We start from the raw sequence: 19,556 nt of genomic DNA, 5'->3' as shown, positions 1-19,556 counted from the left end.
GAAGAAGAGCTGTTAAATATAATGCTTCAGCAGGTTAGCTTAGCATAAACACTGAAAACAGTGCAGAAACCTCAGGCAGAAAAACAACATTTTAAATGAATCACAATAGTGAGTTAAAATCTTTCACAGGGGTTACGTTACAGAAAGGTTTCAGTCTTTGTGTTTGGAGTGAAGCAATTCCCTGCTGCAGCCTTACATAACCAAGTACCAAAGAATTATGAAAATTATTTCCCACAAAACTCTCAGCAAGTAAATACGCAAAGTAAAATTTTTAACAAATTCCCATGTTTCCATGGTTTTCCAGTGAAATGACTTGAAAAAATTAAATGTTGAGTGAAAAGTGAAAGATGGTTTGAAATGAAATGGTTGGGAAAAGATGTAAATATTTACAGACGCAGCATCTTCATCATGGTGTTCTTCATCATGTATCATGTGTAAAAACATCCATCACTGCCAACAGTTACAAGAGTCACAAATCAAGTACAGTATAAAACACACACACCTGCCCTGGTGAAGAGTTCACGAGCAACTGTTTCAAAAAGATACCCTCACATGTTCTCCTGCAAGTCCGAAGACACAGCAAAGCAGCCGACTTCCTACAGGAAGTCTCAGTCAGTTTGTGGTGGTGATGTCATGAAACTTTGTTTTAAAAAACGATGACAATCACTGTAAAGAGACCAAAAACAACCAAACAGTACAGAGCCAATGAAAATGTTTATCTTTTTCTCAGAATCAAAGTACAGTGAGGCCAAATGGGGGTCAACACCGGATCCACGGTTGGCCGGATCGCCTCAGCACAGGCGAACTTTGGCATGGAAGGAACACAGAGTGAAGGAGCTGCTGGGGATGCAACCTGCTGGCAAAACACAAGCTCCGCGTCCAGTTGGCACGAGCAGCTGGTGACGATTTACGTCTGATTTGCAGCTGATTTACATTCAGTTCTCCATCAGAAGTAGTCCTTACGTCTCACATCGCTTCAATTTTTCTTTTGTTTAGCCTCTGACTACACAGCCATGTGTCCACAAGGTACTCTGTTTACCCCAAACTCTTCCCCAGACATGAGCCTCTAGTTTTTAGGGTAAATCTTTTCGTAGAAGTAGTTTTGAGCCAGCAGGTAGAGCTCCCCGTCCTTTTCTCTGACGGCGTGCGCCCTGACGAACTGGAACTGCTCCAGAGCAAACTCATAGAAGTCGTTTTCCATCGTCCAGATGGACGACTGCTGCAGCTTAGCGATGGACTCCTTTGTAGGAGGTTTCTTCTCGCTGGTCTTCCTTAGGTGGGATTTCTTTCCTGTAATGAAGGAAGAGATAATTGAACTGTGAGCATACACACACATCTTTATAGACGTATTTCTATCCCTTAAACTCCAAGCTTGTTTCTTTCTTTTTTTTTTTTTTTTTACTATTTTTGTTCCACCAGTTTTTTTTTTTATTATTTTTATGTAAAACTACTTGTAGAAATTAAACCATTTTAATCCCAGTCAACTTCCAGACATGAGTTTCCAGGACAGCCTCAGTTTTCAGATTATGAGGCTAAAATGATGTAAAATTAATGTATTAATAGATATAGCAGCATAAAGGCCAACCAAAACAACAAATCCTAATTTATTTTTAAACAGAACTTTGTAGAAATAACACACAGATCAACAGTGACCAAACTGGTTCTTATCTGCATATCATTTCCTCAAGTTCACTTCTTTTTGCCTTTTACAGTAATTATTCTACCATTGATCTATCCTCACAAAACCAACTCCAACTGGCTTCATTCCAGTCACAGAGGACCATTATCTTTGTTCTTTTCAGACTGACATTTAACTTTCCGCTCACTTGTTGATCTTCGGCTGCTCCTGATTGGATATCACTGTCAATTTAATCTGATTGGTGGAAAATTTAACAGGAAGTGTCTTCATCATGACTTCCAGGTAAAAAAAGAGGTCTTTTAGCAGCATAGTATTGACAGTGATCTTTTGTTATGATGAAAATGTAATAAATAACGGTGATATCATGGATCATTGTGGATTTACCAGATAGTATAAACACTTCATTTTGTGGCTAGATTATAAATCTCCTACGCTGGATATAAATGCCTGAAAAACTTCTGCAGATCAACCAAAGGGTAAGCTGTAAATCTTAAGTCTTTCTATCATTACCTCCAGTTCTTACATTTCTTACATTTATGCAGCTGAAAGCAATGAACATCATGCTGAGGCACTGCACATCTCTGTCTCAGTCTAGCTGAATTCTTCTCTGCTCCACATTATGTGTTGTGGCTGCAATTAATTCAACCAATCAATAACAACACTGGTAAGAGGCTTGAGCGGATATTGATCATAGTTCAGAAAAAAGCAATCAAGACAGCTACAAGGCAGATACAATGCAAGCGCATGCACACACAATGTCAGTAATCTATCTATCTATCTATCTATCTATCTATCTATCTATCTATCTATCTATCTATCTATACACACACACACATATATATATGTACACACACACGTCATGTGTCCAGCAGGTGAGTTACCTGTTTTGTACAGCTCCGTGGCTCCTTTGAAGAAACGTGGCAACGCGGCCTCCAGCATCATGACAAAGTCTTCCAGTTCTTCTGTTACTCCGACCAGCAAGTACTCATTCACCAGGTTATATTTGGCCTGGTCCAGGGCCCACTGGCTGCCCACGTTCCTGCACAAAGGACACCATGTTATTCTTTTTTTTGTCTAATAATGTGGACATATTACACTTTATTCCAAGTTTATTTTCTTGCTAATGGAAAATGGCCCACACATCTGGAAAGGTAGAAACGCATACTGACATACAGAAAGAAGTTGGACGGGAATTGTAAGTAAGTGAATGATTGAGGCTGTGAATCTACAGGAGACAAAATACTGGACAGAAAAACATAGCAGGTGTTATCAGAATTAAATAATAAGAAAAGTAAAAGATTATTTAAAACTGTATTTTGTTATGGCTTTGTTAAACAAACTGGCAAAAATGAAACCCTTTTATCCTCAGTATGTATTCATGTCTCATAGGAACTTTCTACCTGTAGGGAAAATGTTTAATATGTGGCAAGCAGAACGAAAACAGGGAACGAGTGCAGGAATGTAAGGGCAGAGGATGATGCGTGATAATAATAATAATAATAATGGATTAGATTTATATAGCGCTTTTCAAGGCACCCAAAGCGCTTTACATTGTGTGAATCCATTATTCATCCACTCCTCACTCATACCTGGTGATGGTAAGCTACATGTGTAGCCACAGCTGCCCTGGGGCAAGCTGACGGAAACGTGGCTGCCAGTCTGCGTCTACGGTCTCTCCGACCCTCACCGAACATTCATCCACACATTCATACACCAGCGATGCCAACACTGGAGGCAAGGAGGGTTAAGTGTCTTGCCCAAGGACACAACGACAGATGACTGCGGGAGCGGGAATCGAACCGCCGACCTTCCGATCATTGGACGACCTGCTCTACCGCCTGAGCCACTGCCGCGTGATGCAGACAGAACAGATCACGGCTCAAGTAGCTATCAGAGAGTAGAAAGGTGTGACAGAAAAGTACAATGAGGCTTAATGTGATGCAGTGTGACTCAAAACCGGTACAGCTGACAGCTGAGGAGTAAAAAAAGAGAAGCAATAACTGAGCCTGACTTAGCCAACGTGTGGCGCCAAATACATGACGGTGTTCACCTGCCCAAATCCAGCTGCAGGGACAGATAGAAACATGTGTCTGCAGACCCGGAGACCAGCAGTTCTAGACCTGCACATCTGGACCCCTTGTCTTTTCCTGACAGTGTCCTCCATTTCATTGGAGACCAATATGGATGATGTTTGGAGAGAAAGTGTTGACCGGGTGAACAAAACTCCAGCAAGGACAAACTTGTCTCATCTGGACAGATGTAGGACCTGCTGTAAAGCTTTTCTCTGTTCTTTTTGACTGTGACCATGATTTTTACATATTGAATTATTATTTTTTTCTTTTACTTTGTGAGAGATGTGTTTGATTTCTTTATTTTCTCTGCAGATTTCCCTGAACAGTCAAAACATTTCAGACTGTTTCAGTGTTTCACTCTGTTAAAAAAAACTGAGGACTAGACACCAAAGACCAAACATTTCCTGTTTTATGGAAGCACGCGTGTGAAAGTGATATATAAATGTATACAAGGATACATATATCTGTGTAAAAAAGTTCAAGGAAAACATATTCAGGTTAAACTTAATCAGTTGTTATTGTTTGGTTTGTTAAGTAGTTTGATGTAACAATTCGGTTTTGGGATGAACTACACTTTTAAACTATTGTACAGTAATTAACATTCAAAGCTGTTCTAAGAAAAGACTTTTGGCTTCTTCAGAATCAGAAGTATTGATCTGGAAAGTCTTTAGTTTGAAGCTTCATAAGCAATTAAAGATTAGTATTTATATTTGGGCGCAATGCAACTTTTACTTTTAAGATTAATTTTAACTTTTAAAAAAACTTGAAAATTTTAACTTTTGAGGATAAAAGAGGGATTTAGGTTGGATGTTGATTTAATAGTCGCAGTTTCGTCTGGAAACTGCCACTTCGTCTAAAGTCTGGAGCAGAGGACCCCAACCCTGGTCCTCAAGGCCCACTGCAGGTTTTGGATGTCTCCCTGCTGCAACACACCTGATTCAAATGAAAGAGCTCTCTGACAAGATCTGCACAAGTCCGCTAACGAGCTATTAATGTGAATCAGGTGTATTGCAGCAGGGAGACCTCTAAGACCTGAATGGATAGCGGGCCTTGAGGACCAGGGTTGGGACCTCTGGTCTGGAAGACTTGCTGCTCCAGAAATTAAACTGCAGTTTTACAAATCATCCAGTAGGTGGCACTGTCGCAAAAAATATTAGGGGCCTGTAAGTGCGGGTCAAGAACTGTGGGTCTCTGGGTCTGCAGACACATACTATTGGGGAAAGACCGAGATCAAGTCACTTAGCTTTTTTCTTACCATTCAAAAACACAATTTTAAACCCCCTGTCCCTCAGGTAACACAATCACCGTCAGGCTGGCACATTTTCAAAATGCATCCCTTTCAAAGATGCAATACTTAAAAAAAGGAGGAAAGACCACAGGGCACCAATAACAATACTTTAATTTGTCACATGACTCTCAGGAAGCCACACTGAAACCCTTTCTGGTGGATTTTTTAAAAGGAAACAGCTTTGCTATATTGCTCCACAAAACGTTTTGCTAGTTTAATGCAAATGCAATTCAGCCACATTCTGTCTCTAGAAAGAAGAGGGTAGAAAAGTGTAGGAAATCTGCTTCATTGAGGAGCAACATGAAAAATGACTGCAAAGCAAATCAGAAAAGACAGAAAAGTGACAGAAACATTTATTAAAATGAAGCACTGATGATCAAACGCCGACATTTGACTGCAGTTTCTTGATTAGTAAATGGTTGTGATCTATGTTTTGATTTGTAGTTTGTATAAAGTTCGAAAAATGACGCTTAGACTCTTCTAAACATTTACTGTAATGGGTTGTTCCACAGTTTTACCCTCAGACAACACTCAGTCATAAAACTGAGACTTTTACATTTACATTAGTAGCAGTGTGCACGGCAACTTATTGAAACTGTTGAATATTTTACATGTTTCTGAAATAAATGCTGATTTTTCACTTATGCATCATTATGGTACAATGTTGCCAGGCAACAAACCCCAAAACTTACCTTTAAAAAAAAAGATGTGCAGATATAGATATATATATATATATATATATTTCTTTAGATTATTTTTTATTTAGTCTATTTTAACAAAAACACTCCAAACTGGCATCATATGCATGCAATAATAGAGGATTTTAACTGGTTTGCTACTACTTCTAGTACAGCTTTATGGATGTAAACACGCCAGCATTTATGGGAAATTATGGCAGTGATATTGATGATGGAAATAGCACGGTTAGAAAAAAACACCTTTATGTTTAACTGTGGTGGTGTAAGAATCTGAGCCTGTCCGGAGATGAAAAGCAGCACTCTGACTTTCCCATGAAAAAGTGGCCAGTGGGAGCAGGTTGCAGCTGCCTCACAGCTGCTGATCACACACTCGCTTCCAAAGATTTTTAACCCTCTTCCTTGTTTGGATCTTAGTAGATGAGGAAAGAGCTAACAGACAGAAGTTTTTCCTAATGTGTTAAGTTTAACAGGAAAATTTTCACTTTGAAATATTTTCTTAGAACCACAGGGAACTGTGGATCTGTTAATATTCACTAGTTTTTGTACTAAGAACCAGTTCCAGCAGATATTTAAGTGACTGCTCAGACCGAGTCTAGCATAAAACTCCTGCATTACAGCCGTGCAGTGTTGTGCCTGAACGAGTTTGAACGATCGTTCATGAACTCGTTCATATTCTGGGTGAACGTGAACTGAACGTTCTGTATTTCTGCCCGAGGAGCGTTATTGTGAGAGCGCTCATTCTGGTGTTTGTGAACGGCGTTCTCTCAGAGTTGATCTTTGTTCAAGGGAGTTCCAGATTTCCATGGAGCCTTCCAGGCAAAATCCTGGCTAAGAACCATCATAAACAGGCCTTAATCTTTAGGTGAAAAACACCAAATCTGGAAACACCAGCCACCACAGAGCCGCACGGCGCATGCGTCATCAAATTGCGAAACATGGAGGCAAAATCCAATGAAGACAGCAGCATCATCTCTGACTCAATGATCACTACAGCATCTTCCTATGATCACTTAAAAAATATTTTTGAAAAGGTCAGTGATGATCTCAGGACATCAACAACGTCAACGTCAAACCTGAAACGTTATATTGAAATAAAGCACCCAGCTCACCTTCCGAGGACTAAATGTCACTAAAAACAGTCTAAAGACTTGGCAACGGCGTGCTAAAGCAGATCCTCTACCACCCAAATCTAAATAACGTGTACAGTGGCAGCAGCTCCGTGGTCTTCATCCTCAGCCAGCTGGAAAACCTTCTGCAGGATTTTTGTCGGAGACCTGCAGCCTTTGAGGAAAGAGGAACCCTCAGCTTTCAAAAACCTGACAAATGCAAGACATATGGTCTGCATGTCTTTTTTTAAATTTGTTTTTACTTATTCATTTGGGCTGAACATTGCACTTCTACAACTTTTCTTTGGACAAACAAATCAGAAAAAAATACATCAGGAAAAAATTGAAAAGTGACTTAATGTAAAGATAAATAATGTTTAAATGTTTTGCAGTTTGAGCTACATCCTTTGTTTCCTACCTCAGCCTGGTTCCTACCTCAGATAGTTTAATAATTCCTCATTAAAAAAACACAAGTTTTTCCTTGTTTTTATACCGTAGGAGTAAAAGCTGCAGCTGGTTACAAGCGTGGACTGAATGGGTGGTATTCTGTATTCTGAGGGTAATAGCTCGCAGCAACATATATATATAAAAAAAGAACTATGAACTAGCTCATTTTTCAAAAATACTTGAATTATGAACTATGAGCTGAACTAGTTCATTTTAAAATGTGTGAACTGAACTTTGAACTGCAGCAGTGATTCGTAGGCTGGGGGTTGGGCATGGGATCGGGAAAATGTAGCAGACAAACTAATGTTTTGAGAACTTGGACTCCACACTCCAGACCACTTGGTGGAAGTAATACACCAGTTCGTTTTTGCCAATTGCCACAAAATATAAAAAAGAAGAAGAAGAACTGCCACGCAGAGATCAGGGTTTACTGAATGCATTGAAGGGAGAAAAGAAAGAGAGAGTTATAGAGAAACAGGTAACTGGGATGGAAGAGAGTAGATATTTATCTTGGTTTAACAGTAAATGTGTTTCTTATTACATCTCCCTCACGTCTGTGATGTCAAGAGTATAGTAAGTTACATAGTTACTATATATATATATATATATATATATATATATATATATATATATATATATATATATATATATATATATATATGTGTATGTAATTGTGAAGAGGGGTTTTTGAGGGTTAAGTCTGCTTATTCTGGATGCCATCAGATACTATGAGACTGGGGAGTTTGAAGACCGGGTGCAGATTTTTTGGGACTCACTGCCTTCCTGCTACTGTAAGGGGAGTGCTGCAACCAGAGCAGGGAGGGAGTTAATGCTTTGGCTGATAATTGTTTAACAGCAGGTGTTTGAATACTTACCAGCATTCAGAATAATGACCACAGAAAAAGGGAATCTGGAGCCAGAGCTTCTCTGGAGCACAGTCAGAGCCACCAGCTGATACACATTCATCAAATGTCTGAAACAAAACCGGACAAACACCAAGAAAAGGGATGAGGGATGCAGGCAGTTTCCTCTTGTATCTGTTCACACAGGACAACAACGGGTCTTAAATCAATTCTGTGATGAGCAGAGAGGGAGAACACGTGTGGACATTACTGCCTAAAACAAGGGCAAGAAATCCTTCCTTAAGTTCCTTTAGAAGAAATTTTATAGAACAAACCCCACTGCTGGTTCCAGACTATTCTGCATATGATGTCTTTGTTGATTTATCTTAAATAATCAATGCAAATGAGAGTAAATGCAGTTTGAGTGATTTTTCTTTTTTTATTTTCATCATGTAGGAGATTTTTTCTAAAAACAAATAGGAAGAAACATTGTCCTTTCAGATCCAGGTCCATGTTAACAGGGAATCCTTCTCTGATATTACCTTAACAACTCTCTCATCACTGAACCTGGAAGTCCATGAATTGTTTCTGCCTGGATCTCATGGAGGAGACCAGAATTTCCTCCCAAAGCTTCTGTTTGGAGGTCTACTGTACTGACGAGACAGCTCGATGAACTGCAGTCTCTGGAGGATCCTGATGGAGATGTTCACCAGCAGCTTCAGAGACCTGCTGCTGTTCATCAGTGGCTTTTTAACAGCTGACCTCTGAATACGATGCATTTTCCTGATGAAGACTTTCACTGATCTGCCTTCATCTGAACAAACCTGTTTAATCTGGATCACAGTTTTTAAAAGAACAATGATCTCACTGAAGTTTTCCTGAAATGTCCGATGTTTTCATTTCTTTCACAAGGTACTGAACTACTTCACTTTTTTCATTTTCAGAAAGATCCTTCTTTCCCCAGACCACATAAGAAAATGGGACTGTCTTAATAACGTGGAACAACCTCCTTCAGTAGCTTCCCTTTAACCTTCAAAACTCCAAGCCATTTCTTTTGTCTGCCTGTTTTTCTAATGTTAAATTTAAAACCTCGACCCTTTTACTCAACATCCAGACATGTTTCCAGCCTCAGCTGTCAGATTATGAGGCTAAAATGATGTAAAATGAATGTATGAATAGATACAGCAGCATAAAGGCCGACCAGAAGAAGAAAGCAGAATTTATTACTAACAGAACTTTGTAGAAATAACACACAGATCAACAGTGACCAAGCCTTTTCTCATCTGAATCATTCTCTCAAGTCTTGGCTTTCAGGAGAAAAAATATTGGCGTTGAAACAAACACACAACAGAAACTATTTCCATGTTTCCACTTTTTCCTCCAAGGTTTGTTTTTTCCATTGTAAATGGATTGTAAACCTCCTAGACGGGATATAAATGTCTGGCAAACTTCTGTAGATCACCTACAGTGTAAGTTATCCATCACAATTTGCCCCACAGAGTTACATACTACGGTTCCTGAACAATTTTTAATAATAAAAACAATAATGTTCAGGGGCGCCAGAGATCTAGCAGAGTTTTATGGTTAATTAAGCTCACCTGGAAACTAAACATAAAACCTGTCTGAGACTGTCATCAGTAATCAGGCAGGAGATACAACATAAGCTGAATCTAAGACAGAAAAAACTAAATGTTTCATTAACTGAAATCCTTCATGCAGAATCATGATGTAAAGCCGAAAATATGAGAAATTAAACTTAAAACTTGAGAGCCCAATGTGAAATATTTGATACAGTTTCTGAGACATTTTGCATCACTTTATGGTAAAAACTTTGCTCAAAATCCTGTTGAACACAATCTGATACTTCTCTCCTGCCCCCTTAATAAATACCAGAAAGCAGAAAAACACACTATAATAATTTTGACATATCACATGGTAATAAATAGTAAATGTCCCCAAAAAATTTGTTCATTTTGTTACATTTTTTTAAATTTTACTTTCTTAACATTTTGCCATGGATTGGGCCTAAAACGTTAAAAAATAAGCATTAGATCTTTTTTTTTTTTTTTTCTTACCTTCTTATCACCTTGTTTCCTGCGTCTCAAGCCGGGCCTGTAGTCATCCCCGAAACGCAAAAAGTAATAATAGGAAACCAGCCTTTCAATGGGGTCTCTTATCACATTGATGTAGATGGGCTTCCTCTTCACCCCGAATCTGAGGAGAATCACAAAGTCAGGTTCCTTTGGATGGGGAGTCTACTGATCAAAGCCTCAGTGTGGTGAATTAGCTGCTATTTACAGTGTTGCCACAATAAACATCTCATAAACATCTGTTTACTTGGTGAAATCCAGGAAGGAGACATGACCGTGGTAGAAAGCAGGCTTCATTTCCTTCCATTCAGTCACATTCTTAACAAACCGCACCTGAACAAAACAAAACCCTCATTAGTCCAGTGGTGCTGTTCATCTGGCTGAAGAATCAGATCAGACTTCTGTGTTGTAACTAAGAAACCGACCTGGTCCTGCAGGGACATGACCGGGTTGTTCTTGGTGGTGTTGATGTGCAGGACGTGGTAGTGGTTCTTCCCACACAGGTCGTAGGCGATGTTGGTGAAGGAGGTGCTGGCGGTCTTGGGTACACGGTTGTAGATGATGACCATGTCATCCTCGCTGTCCGACACGGAGGTTGCCGGGTCCCGCTCCCGCAGGCCGTCCTGGGTGTGCCGCTGCTCGATCTCCCGTACCTCATGTCTGGCAATGGCTCGCTCTGTGAGATGAAAGGAGAGAAGATGAGGGCGAGTCATAATGCATCTGTGATCTCTTTCCATCTGGATCCTTATCATACAGGATCCACTGCAGAAATAATTCCCCTGATGAAGGTTGTCTCTTAACTAGAGTTTGTGGGCTAAGTTGACTTCTGTATCTCGTAGAGAGCAGCATTTCTCACTGCAGTTATACACACAGCTAAATGCCAGCCGTGAGTGAAGGGTCACTTCATTGAAAATCTGTCAAACAATGTTCTGGTGTGGAGGGAGGGCTAAGTCTGCTGCTAACTAACTAACTAACTAACTATGGAAAAAAATCCAGATTTTCATAAAAATAAATCTCCAGAAATTGAAAATTCGATTTATCGGTTTTATCGAATAATCGCCCAGCCCTAATATATATATATATACATATATATAAATATACATACATATCTATCTATCTATCTATCTATATATATATATATATATATATATATATATATATAGAGAGAGAGAGAGAGAGAGAGAGAGAGAGAGAGAGAGAGAGATAGAAAGAGAGAGAAGAGAAACAGAGAGAGAGCTCTTCTCCTGTACAGTGACAACATAAACGTTATAAGTCACTTCAACATGTTCCACAAAATGCTGACATTTTAACTTTTAAGTCCAACTAAGTTTATTCCTCTTAGTTCGACACAAATAACGGGGAGAAAGTTGAAGCACAAGAGGTGACAGCTTAAAGGTTAGAAGTCAGCAATTAGATGGTAAAGTTAGAGCTAACTGAACATTTACAGACACTGATGTCCTTAATATGACGAAGGTGGTTGTTTTAACACAGCAAGAGCTGCAGAAAAGCCAGACTTCAGTGTCTGAGTGTGAATGGACTCAATACCAAGGAGGCTTGGCCTTTGATGCGCTCCAGCTTTTCTTTGTCTGAATTCACCCCAGATTGACGGCTGTTGACAAAGCCTTAGAGTGCTCTGCAGGAAGGATGTAGAGAGGAGGAGGGTGTTTGTGTGTGAATAGGGGAGGCAACAAGACTGGAGCACCTAATACCCGTGGGAGCTCTCAGCAGAGCCAGAGGGGTCCTGAAGTCCAGCTCAAAGCTGTGCCTGGCAACTGAGAAACAGTTGCAGCCGAGGACAGGCCTGGCCAGCTCTACGGGCTGGCAACTGATACCAAAAGGCCAATTAAGATGTTATCTGTTATTTCAGCTCTCTCTCCTTCATTTGTGTGAACTTGATCACACATAGTCTCACTGCCCCGTCAGTTGCAGCTGTTAATGCTGGACTCATCAAAGCTGGATTGGTTTACGGACAGAGCTGAGCCATTTCCGCACGCTTGCATCTGGTGCTCTGGACGGATGGATGGAGACGTGTCAGGTGGCAGAACTTGGCAAAGGCTGTCAACATGCAGAACAGCTGTAATGGAGACATTTGTTCACGTGTCAGTAGAAAGCAGCGCCTCGGCTAACAACAACAGCAGCAACATTTGTGTTGGAACTTTATCACCTCGGCTCAAATGTCATCTTAGGAATATTTTCATGATCAAGCAGAGAGAGAGGAGACAGAGGGGAACAGAAATAGAGCAGCAGGCCCACTCCTGACAATACAAGTCAGAAATATGAGGCGCCTTTGGTGGCAAGTGGCTGAAGAACTCTACTTTCTACTTTTATAGTTCTTGAAAACATTTTAAGCTACATTCACACTGCAGGTCTTAACACTAAGTTCAGAGCTCTTGTTGAAGAAGACGTGACGTCCCATGCAGCACGCTGTGTTTCCCCACTCGCCTCCTCCGGTGCAGAATGACGCAAAGCTCAGATGAAATGCTGAACTTCAGACAGGTCAGACTGAGCTCGCTTTGAAAAACATCAGCTGTGGATCTGAACCACATATCAAAGTGGTCTGTTTAAAATGACAAAAACAAAAAAAAATCGGATTTATGCTGTTCAGACTGAAAATAGTCACGTATGGACAAAAAGTCAGATTTGAACCTCTTTTAGCTGCAGTTTGAACAGACTTAGACTCAGCAGTCACATTGTGAATGGAGAAAATAATCAGCCACAGTTTGTTTATTTAATGTGTAAAATGCTGAATTTCTGCAACTATCTGGTTCTGTTTGGCTCTGATCAGTGCTTCTATATGATGTGAGGGATGTGCACAGCTAATTAATTAGAACGGTGCACATAGTCGGCTACTAAGAGTCGACTAATTTTTATTATTTGGGGCAGGAGGGGAGTGGCTCTTGTCTTTTTAATCCCCATCTTATTCAGAATTTCTGAGGAGTATTTCATCTTATTTTTTTCCCCTAGGCTGCAGCAGCAGCTTCCTGATCAGCTCACAAAAAGGAAATTTACCAGCGTCTTGGTGCAGTGCAGTGAATACTTTGGATAAACATCCCAGAGGACAGTGGACTTTTGCAGAAACCTTTCTATATGATTTGCTTCTGGTTGACTGTGGTTTGGATGTAAAGGACAGTTTGGGATTTACGTGAGCAGATGTAGAGATGGCTGCAGTTAGATGAACGAGATGATGAGATAACAGGTGAGGTGGTACACCTGAGAATTCATGTAGAAAGGGCTGCAGGATTTTACATGTGCAGATGAGAACATCCCTTTCCTAACTTAATAATTAGTTTTTCTGCATCCTAACGACGCTTCACTTCTCTTGTGAGTTTATCATGGTGAGGATGTTGCTTTTCAGCGTGTTTTAGATGTGTTATTAACACAGTTTACTGGTGAGAAACCTTAAAGTGTAGATGCAAACAGTAGCTGGTGCCCCCCAAATTGCGCAGAAAGTCACGTCACATGTGCATTCTCATAGCGGAAGCAACAGGCTGATGCGGATGAAGGCAATAAAACAAAGAAAGGCATGGTGGTATTTCACTCAACTGGGCAACAAAGTCAAATGCACGGTATCCGGGTAGAAGCCACCTCACCACGGTTCTACCAGCGTGATGAACACTCACTGACTAAATTGTCGCAAAAATGTTCAGAAACAAAAAGACCAGATGGAAAGATGATGAAAAAAGGTTTGTTGTGGTTTAATACGTGTGTTGGTGCAGCTTTTAGCTCATCTGGTAGAGCAACTAACCTGCAGGCGGATGTTACAGCTCCTACAATAAATACTGCTACAGCCCAGAACATCTTAAAAAACAAACAAAACAGTGCTTGTGTGTGGAGGACATCCATTAATGATGACATCACCACTAAATGATTTTAATTGGCCTAATTAGTCAACCAATTAAAATGCTGGAGAACATAACATGGAACAGGCAAAATCAATATCTTCTTCATCTTCTAATGAACTTTTATTGATTTTATACACAAAAAAACTATTCTAATTTTTCTCTGGGATAAATGCAACATTTCAATTTAATTTAATTTAATTTATTTTAATTTAATAACCATGTCCACAGTGGTGGTGTGGTTAGCGCTGTCAACCCACACCGTCGATGTTCCTGGTTTGAACCACTGAGGTTTTCTGTGTAGAAACTGAATGCTCCCCTAGACTGGCACACTGGGGTGGTGGTCCCCCTCTTTAAAAAAGGGGGGGGGGGGGGGGTGGAGGGTGTGCTCCAACTAGAGGGGTATCACACTCCTCAGCCTCCCTGGTAAGGTATTCAGGGGTCCTAGAGAGGACGGTCCGCTAGATGGTCGAATCTCGGATTGAAGATGAGCAGTGTGGTTTTCATACCAGTCATGGAACAGCAAACCAGCTCTTCACCCTCTTCAGGGTCTTTGAGGGGGCATGGGAGTTTGCTCAACCAATCTACATGTGCTTTGTGGACTTGGAGAAGGCATTCGACCGTGTCCCCCGGGACTCCTGTGGAGGGTACTCCGGGAGTATGGAGTGCCGGACTCGCTTGTACGAGCTGTCCGGTCCTATACGACCAGTGTCAGAGCTTGGTCCGCATTGCCGGCAGTAAATCAGAATCGCTTCCATTCCATTCCACTCCGCCAAGGCTGCCCTTTGTCACCGATTCTGTTCATAACTTTTATGGACAGAATTTCTAGACGCAGCCGAGGTGTTGAGGGGATCCGGTTCAGTGGCCTCAGGATTGGGTCTCTGCTCTTTGCGGATGATGTGGTTCTGTTGGCTTCATCAGGCCGTGATCTTCAGCCCTCACTGGAGCAATTTGCAGCCAAGTGTGAAATAGCTGGGATGAGAATCAGCACCTCCAAATCCGAGACCATGGTCCTCAGCCAGAAAAGGGTGGAGTGTTTTCTCCAAGGTGGGAATGAGGTCCTGCCCCAAGTGGAGGAGTATCTCAGGTTGTAGGTCATGAGTGAGGGAAGGATGAACCAGGAGATCGACAGGCGGATACGATATGGCGTCTGCAGTGATGCTCTCCCTTAGAGATAGCCTGAGAAGCTCAGTGATCAGAGAGGGGCTCTGAGTAGAGTCGCTGCCCTCCGAGGAGCCAGATGAGGTGGCTTGGGCATCTGGTCAGGATGCCTCCTCGACGTCTCTCTAGTGAGGTGTTCCAGGCACGTCCCATAGGGAGGAAGAGCCCAGGAAAGACCCAGGACATGCTGGAGAGATTACATCTCTTGGCTGGCCTGGGAATGCCTAGGAATCCCTACGGACGAGCTGGTGAATGTGGCCAGAGAGAGGCAAGTCAGGGCTTCCCTGCTTAGGCAGCTACCCCCGCTACCCAACCCAGGATAAGTGGGTAAAAATGGATGGATTTTTTTTTTTAAAATTGTATACAGTTTATTTATCAACACTATTTCATAATGGTATTTTAATTATGTGAAACTTTTACTTTGTAGTACCAGGTTTATGTGTGTTATTTGTGTTTATTTTGTAGTTAAATATTTAAATAAATTTGTTAATAAATTATTATATAAAATATATTAAATACATCTAATAAATGAAAGTGTAATAAAAAGTAATAATGTTAAACAATGAAAAATGAACATTTCATTTATTTATTTTGTATTCATCTTATTGGCATATTTATTTAATAAAATATTTATTAATTTCAGTATTTATTTCATTATGAATAAATGGCTCTCCACAGTGAATCTGCCGACTTGATCTCTGTATGTGATGGCATACAAGCTAGGGGTGTAACAGCAGATGGATCTACATTGATCTAAATCCATACATTGACTCAATGATTAGCAACCCCAATGACTCAGTGACAATAACTTCTCGTTTAATCAAACATGTTAGCATAATTAGACAACGGCTTTTCACCAAAGATTCCAAAGACTTAGTTACCAAAAAGATTTCATTGGCTTATTAGACATTGACAAAAATCAGCTGAAGCTGTCTCACGGAGGTTTTTGTTTCATATGGTTTGCATCGTCTTGGGGGAGGCCGCCATCTGGGAGTGACACTGCCATGAATGCCATGGTACCAAAACCCAAGATTTCCAAATAAATCATTACATTGTGACCAGATCCATGCTGCTTGAGTTTCAGCAGCCTCTAGTTTTGCTCTGCTTTACAAGCTTTTATAACCAGCATGTAGCTGACGTTGGTGATTCATGGATGGTTGACTGCTAAGTGCTCTCATCTTACTCCCATCATGATAGGTCTGTAGTACACAGATGGAGATAGAAAATGTGTCCTGGTGTTTTACTCAACACATTTCCTGGCATATCATCAGATATACTGACTGACTTGAGGTAAAATATCTACATGTCTACATTCAGAGTCAACCTTTCTCTTTTTGGAAACATTTATCTGAACTCTGGTTCTGCTATCACAGAAGCTTATTTTAAACAACAGTCTATTAGAATCAGTAGATGTATAAAACAGGCTGTTGTCACTTTAATCAAAAGTCAGAAGCATTTAAATCTTTAAAAGGCTGTTTTTTATCTGATAATTATAAAGGTGTGACATGGTGCAATGGCAGGAAGTGGACCCATAATATGTACAATGTAGGATGTTCACTCACAGGCCTTTTAATCAGCTCCACATGTTCAATTACTTGTTAACACAAATCTCTAATCAGCCAATCACATCACAGCAACTCAACACATTTAGTCATGTAGACATTTAGCCATGTCTACATGACTAATGTAGACATTTAGTCTACATGGGGAACTTTAGATGTATTGCTGAAGTTCAAACTGAGCATCAGAATGAGGAAGAAAGGAGATTTAAGTGACTTTGATTGTGGTATGGTAGTTGGTCTGAGTATTATAGAACGCTGATTTTCACACACAACCATGTCTAGGATTTACAGAATAGTCTGAAGAACAGAAAATAACCAGTTAGCACAGCTGAGTCAGTGTAGGGGAAACACTGTATACCAAGTGGTTTCTCTCATCACATACATTCATACCCCAATAGATACATCCGAAGGCAATGTAGGGTTTAGTGTCGTGCCCAAGGACACTTTGGCATAACATTAGGTGGAATCGATCCACTGACTTTCTGGTTGGTAGACAACTGCTTTAACTCCTGAGCTACAACCATCTATGGTGTTGGGGATATCTTCTTGGCCTACTTTGGGCCCCTTAGTACCAACATGGTCTGGTTTAACCAGCACAGCCTACCTGAGTATTGCTGCTGACCATGTCCATCCCTTTATGACCACAGTGGAGCATCTTCTGATGCTACTTCCAGCAGGATAATGCACCATGTCTCAAAGCTCAGATCATCTCCACCTGCTTTCTAGAACATGACAATGAGTTCACTGGACTCCAACGGCCTCCACAGCCACCACATCTCAGTCCAGTAGAGCAGCTTTGAGATGTGGTGGAATGGGAGATTCTCATCATGGATGCAGCCGACAAACCCGCAGCAACTGTGTGATGCTGTCATGTATGGAAAAAACCTCTGAGGAATGTACATCCTGTTTACTTTTTAATTTAAGAGAAGCTGTTTCAGAAATCAGAGGCTACTGTCACGGTTTCTGTGTATTTAAGCAGCATTACATAGATGAAATATTGTCTACATTAAAAAACAAATTTCATCCGAAGTTAAAACCAAACTGTGTAGCTACAGTTACTATAGGGGAGAGAATACCCTCCTACTGACACGGTTAAAAACTACAATCCTCTTAAACTATCTTGATGTTTTCCTACAGAATATAGACCAATGAAAGATTTTGTGCTGCTGAAGCTTCACAAGAAGATTTTTAGTCCTAGATTTGTTAAATATCAATATAAAGAGTGAGATAACTAGTCACAGCATCCCTGACAACAGCATCATGACTGTGTGAAAATCCTTTCAAGCCACTTGTTAAACACAGTGTTTTGTGCCAGATTTCCAACAACCAACAAGGAGTCAAAGCAGGCACGGAGAGGGTTCCCTAGGCTTTGTAGTAGACGTCCTATTCATTGCGAGACTGAACACTTGGCACTAACCTCCCTATCAAAGGTCGCCCCACACACACACACACACACACACACACACACACACACACACACACACACACACACACAAACAAACTTAAGCTTTGGGCTCCCTTCTGAGGTCATTTAATTAGAGAACAAAAGCATGAATTGCTATGGGCGCACAGCAGGGGCTCCTTTCATTCCACATTTCCTTCCCTCAACCCGTCTTTGTGCATTAAAAGCTAATTATGAACCGTGAAGCCAACATGGGTCTTAAAAACTGTGACAACTACAAGCTTCTTACTCCTGGCTCCATTCGAAGCGAGGGGCAGGAGGAAGACAGAGTGCTGGTAGTTGAACATATTTACTGAAGCTATTTCACGCTGATTAGACACAAGCATTTGAAATCATCACTCATATTCGCAGCTCGAGCTCCAAAATGTGGCAGCATGTCATGTATTACTGCGATCATGTCAGCTTTGAAGGGATCATAAAAGTGGGGGGAGAGAGGATGATCTTTGTTTTCAAGCATCTCATGAATCTATCATTGCTCTGATCTGCAAGAAGGAGCTTCCTGCCTCTTTCTGCTTCCTCCCTCTAGAGAGGGTGAGCTCCACGAACCGAGGCCTTGAGCTAGCTGGGTAATAGAGATTGGCTATCAGCAGCACACTGAGGTGTATGGCTTATATGGTTCCGCTTGGACGCCGTCGGATTGCAAAATCAATGAATGATGACAGGAAGGAGATCTAGCTCGCTGCTGCAACTGGTTTCTCCTTTAAAACACACTTGGATGCATGCTGCTGTTTTGCAGAGCCAGGTTTCCAGGGGGACAGTTATGTCATCACTGCAGCATTCATGCACATTGGGATAATTTGTACTCCAAAGAAAAAAATCTAATTATTTTAATTCAGCCTTTGGCTGCATCAATCAGAAAGCGGTTTAGTAGAAGAAGAAAGTCAGGTTGACATGGATATTCAGGTCTGAAATAGAGCAGAGCGGAGTTTGTTATTTAAAAGATACAAAGAGTATGAAACATGCTGTTAGAATAATGTGTTGTGCAGATATTTGATATTGCTGATTTTGACACAATTATTGTAGAAGATCTTATTAACTTACTGTGAGGGGGATTTACACTCTGAGCTTTCCCATAAACTTTGAAAAGCATGCAAATGTTTCATAGAAGCATATGACAACTCGCAACAGACAAAGAGCTAAGGTAGGCTTCTGAAAATCAAGATAATTTCTAACATAGAGGCATTTTTTCCTCCTAGTTTTGACACACAAGTGTGACATTGATGCACAAAGAAAGATCTCATTCACGGCTGACTCCTCAGTACAGCTGGGGGAGACGGGAGGGGGGCTGTCGTGAGAGAGGAAAAGAGGGAGACAAGGAATAACCAGGTCGGGTTTGGGGACGAACCAAAA

General features: G+C 40.9%; 1 protein-coding gene across 1 annotated transcript in view; it reads right to left on the bottom strand.

Annotated features, from left to right (window-relative positions):
• hs2st1a (heparan sulfate 2-O-sulfotransferase 1a) overlaps positions 1-19,556 on the bottom strand; it is a 56,633-nt gene continuing 37,077 nt past the window's right edge. Inside the window, exons 3-8 of the mRNA XM_041992829.1 lie at positions 10,608-10,858; positions 10,430-10,515; positions 10,168-10,306; positions 8,126-8,223; positions 2,521-2,678; positions 1-1,290 (exon numbers count right to left, since the gene is read on the bottom strand). Of these exons, the coding sequence (XP_041848763.1) occupies positions 1,067-1,290; positions 2,521-2,678; positions 8,126-8,223; positions 10,168-10,306; positions 10,430-10,515; positions 10,608-10,858 (956 nt within the window). The 3' untranslated portion in view covers positions 1-1,066. The remainder of the gene's footprint in view (positions 1,291-2,520; positions 2,679-8,125; positions 8,224-10,167; positions 10,307-10,429; positions 10,516-10,607; positions 10,859-19,556) is intronic.

This window comes from Melanotaenia boesemani, chromosome 8, assembly GCF_017639745.1.
Source record: "Melanotaenia boesemani isolate fMelBoe1 chromosome 8, fMelBoe1.pri, whole genome shotgun sequence".
In the NCBI taxonomy this organism is placed as follows: Eukaryota; Metazoa; Chordata; class Actinopteri; order Atheriniformes; family Melanotaeniidae; genus Melanotaenia; species Melanotaenia boesemani.
The sequence above is the reverse complement of the archived record's forward strand: the minus strand, read 5'-3'. Positions and strand labels throughout refer to the sequence as shown.